The sequence below is a fragment of the Nicotiana attenuata genome, chromosome 7 (genome assembly GCF_001879085.1).
Source record: "Nicotiana attenuata strain UT chromosome 7, NIATTr2, whole genome shotgun sequence".
Classification (NCBI taxonomy): Eukaryota; Viridiplantae; Streptophyta; class Magnoliopsida; order Solanales; family Solanaceae; genus Nicotiana; species Nicotiana attenuata.
Window position 1 is genome coordinate 69742348 of NC_031995.1, and position 4233 is coordinate 69746580.

Here is a 4233-nt window from a genome sequence, read left to right on the forward strand (position 1 = left end):
CGCCAAAACGCTCCCGGGTCACCCAAAACCCGATCCGGTCATACGCCCAAGTCCGAAATCATCATACGAACCTGCTAGAACCTTCAGATCCCGATTCCGAGGTCGTTTACTCTGAAATTTAATCCTAGTCAATTCTCTCAACTTAAAGCTTCCGAAATGAGAATTTCCTCTCCAAGACAACTCCGAACTTCCCGAAATTTAATTCCGACCACGCGTACAAGTGATAATGCCTGAATTGAAGCTGCTCATGGCCTCGAACTTCTGAACGACGCGCTAGGGCTCAAAACGATCGGTCGGGTCGTTATATTGATGTTTACGGAATTATAGTCAATGAAGATTTAAATTATAGTCAATTGAATTTCGCAGTTGCAGAGCATCTAATAATTGATACCTTTGCAAAAATCATCGAGATCAAATACACTATCAACGAACATTGTCCTCCAATGGAAATTCAGAACGATATGAGAGTTCGAGTGTATATGGAGACAAAAAAGGAAAACAAAATGTATATGTTGTGTATAATAGTACGTGATTTCGATTTGGAATGTAGTATGTCGAATGCGAGCAAAGTTGCAGGTTTGCTCTGTTTTTTCAGTGCTGATGTTTTTCAATTTCAAGTGTTCTACAATTTTACTACAAATATATCTAATACTATACTACATAGCAAATGCAGTTCAACTGCTATGTCTCTAAATACAATTGAAGTGTAACTATTACATAGTACTTAAGGTTTGAAAAAATCAAAATGTGATCACAGAACAAAGTTTCCACAAGTATTCTGTCAAATACTAAACACCTGAATGTACAGAGGTATGAATTACTATACTTTTAATTCAGTGCATGTACTTCTGATTATCGTAATACTAACGTGGTACAATTGTCAATCAAGTGTAACACATTTGGAGAAGTATCAGGAACAATGAAGTTGATTGATATACTGTTGGCCCAAGTGAAGGTTAGTTTTGAAGACTGACAAGGAACTCAGATATGAACTAGGTCCATCCCAGTGGAGCACAGATGTGGATAGACTTGAGCATGTGGGATGCACGTGAAGTAGATAAACCTAACTTAGCAGAAGTGATATCTCCTGATCTTGATCGAAAAGGTTGCATATTAGATAAGGAGAAAGACTCCTTACTCAAAGAGAACACGGTTTAAGAAAGGAATAGAGTTAGAGGTTGAAATCAACTAGAACTCTTCCACCAAGGAAGAGTAGCATCAGAATTCTAGTCAATCTCTATTTACTAAATCTATAAATATTAGTGTTGTTCTCTTTTACAGGTAACACACATAAGCAGAATTTAAATGTGAATTGAGAGCAAAATAACAAGGCAATTTCACAAGCAGTTCGTGTGTGATTCAAGTGTGCAAACCTGAAGCTACATGAACCGGATAGAAGAACCAGTTTCAAGTGTCTGTCTTTTATTCTAGTTCAATTGTAGTAGGTGGTTTTATATTGTACCTTTCAGCTTTATCTAGAGGCAATTGTAATAGGTACTCAGAGTCTTCAACTTAGAGTTAACTTGAAGTTGTCGCAACAGTTAGAGGCTGTGTGCTACAACGAGATTAGAGTTAGTCCTAGGTTTACGAAAGAGTTTTTGTAAATGCAGTTTTTGGCTCAGTGATTTTAGTGGAGAGTTTGGGAAAATCCTACTGGAAAGTAGGTCGTGGTTTTTTCACCTTTTGAGCCAGGTGTTTTCCACATAAAATACTTGTGTTCTTTACTTTTCGCATTTACTATTTCTGCAATAGTAGGTTAAGGAACACATAGAAAAACCAGGTCTTTCCATAATCAGTCTAAGCAAACAATTGGTCACCATACAAATCACCCCCCTCTTGTGTGGTATTGGAGTATAAGACATCAATTGGTATTAGATAGGGTTATCCTTGAAGAGGCTAACACCTTAGGAACAGATCAAGATGAATGCACCACCTGAAAACTGGGAAGGGCAATCCACTGCTAGGCCTCCACTCTTTAATGGCTAGTACTACTCCTGGTGGAAAAACAGGATGAGAGATCACATCATCGGAGAAGACTATGAGCTATGGGATATTGTCACTGATGGTCCCCTGGCTACCATGAAGAAGAATGCTGAAGGAGTAAACGTGCCAAAAACAAGAGCTGACTGCAATGCTGAGGACTTGAGGAAGTGGGAAAAGAATGCTAAGGCTAAGAAATGGCTTGTGTGTGGACTTGGTCCAGACGAGTACAATAGAATTCAAAGCTGTACCACTGCTAAGGAAATCTGGGACACTCTGCAAGTGGCTCACGAAGGAACTCCTCAAGTGAAGAGATCAAGAGGAACACTGTTGTATTCTCAATATGAGAATTTCACCATGAAGGAAGGAGAAACCATTCAACAGATGTATATAAGGTTCACCATACTAACAAACGAACTTTAGTCTCTTGGAAAGGTTATTCTTGAAGAAGACAAAGTTGAGAAAATTTTGACAAGGGTTCTACCAGTCACTTGGGAAAGCAAAATCACTGCAAATCAGGAATCAAAGAACATTAACACCCTTAAGTTGGACGAGCTAATTGGAAATCTCACTGCTTATGAACTTAGAAGGCAAACCATGAAGATGGATGAACCCAAGAAGGAAAGGAGCCTGGATCTCAGAATCACTGAAGGTGCTGATCTAGAAGAGGATGAAATGGCTATGATCACAAAGGATTTCAAGAAGTATTTAATGAGAATAAAGGGTTATTCAAGAGGTGCAAGCTACAACAAACCAAGGGTTCCTGAAAAATAGACCAACAAGGGCTGCTACAAGTGTGGTAAGACTGATCATCACATCAAAAACTGCCCTCAGTGAGAAATTGAATGGAAGAAGGAAATGGCTGAATGAAGAAACAGGAAGAAGGAACAGGTTCTTCCCAAGAAGAACAAAGGATCAACAAAGGCTATGTTTGCTGCCTGGGGAGAAAGTTCAGATGAAGATTCAGAGGATGAAGATGTAGATTAACAAGCACTTATGACCATTGGAGAATCTGACGAGGAATTTGAGGTAAGTATAATTCATCTCAAAGACAAGATTATGTTTTTGTGCAAAGAAAGTCTATCTGAGTTACTTCTGGATTTCATTGATGAATCTGAGGTCATAAACAATGAAAAGGAACAATTGTCTAAGGAGTGTGCGATTTTGAGAGCTAAGTGCATGAATATGGAACTTAGGGCTAGTGAAAGTGATAGTAAAAATGCTGAGTTAAAGAACCAGGTTCTTGAACTTGAAACCACTGTGTTAGAGCTTAGATCTGAAAATTTAAAACTGAAATTAGGAACAGGTAAAAAGAAAGCTAATCACACACATCTCACTTTAGAAGAAAATCTAGGAAAAATAAAGATGAATTGTACAAAAGAGATGATCAGATAAGAGTCCTAAAGAAAGATCTAAGCAATGTCAAGCATGAGCTAGGCATAACTTGTAAATGAAATAGGTCTTCTGATGCACTTTCATGGCTACAAGAACGCTATAGTAGCAATAAGAGAGGACTTGGCTACGGGACCCCTGCACCTAAGTGGGATCCCAAAATCAAGTACATCACACTTCCTGAGAACAAAATCTGCACACACTGTGATAAGACTGGTCACTACAAAAGTGAATGTACTGCAAAAGAAAAGGCTAGTCAAAAGAACAAAACATTTGTTCCAGGGAAAAATAGGCTGTCGGGATAGGCTAAAAAGAATTTAATTCACCCTTTTGCCTATAGAAAGGGACCCAAACTAGTTTGGGTTCCTAAGACTAACCCCTGATTTCCTTTTGCAGGTCCAAGTGAAAGGGAGCAGTCAAGTATGGTACATGGATAGTGGCTGCTCAAAACATATGACTGGAAGCAAGAACCAGTTCCTTTCACTTGAGAACCTCAAAGGAGGAAATGTCTCCTTTGGAAATGGTAAGAAAGGTGAGATCATTGGGATTGGAAAGGTAGGTAAGACATACTCGCACTCCATTGAGAATGTCTATTTGATAGATGGCTTGAAATATAGCCTAATCAGTGTATCACAACTGTGTGACAGAGGTAACTTGGTAGCATTCACCTCTACCAAATGTTTGTGATAAATCTTACTACTGATAAGATNGGCTTGTGCAAGGGGGAAGCAGGTAAGATCTTCTTTTAAATGCAAGAAAGTGATAAGCACGGCCAGATCGATGGACCTGGTCCATATGGATCTCTGTGGTCCAATGAGAACATTAAGCATATGTGGTAAAAGATATGTGATGGCACGTGTC

At 38.9% G+C, this 4233-nt stretch overlaps 1 protein-coding gene across 1 annotated transcript in view; it reads left to right on the plus strand.

Annotated features, from left to right (window-relative positions):
• The window catches only part of LOC109230147 (traB domain-containing protein-like), a 14704-nt gene continuing 13447 nt past the window's right edge, over positions 2977-4233 (plus strand). Inside the window, exon 1 of the mRNA XM_019395675.1 lies at positions 2977-3009. Within this exon, the coding sequence (XP_019251220.1) occupies positions 2977-3009 (33 nt within the window). The remainder of the gene's footprint in view (positions 3010-4233) is intronic.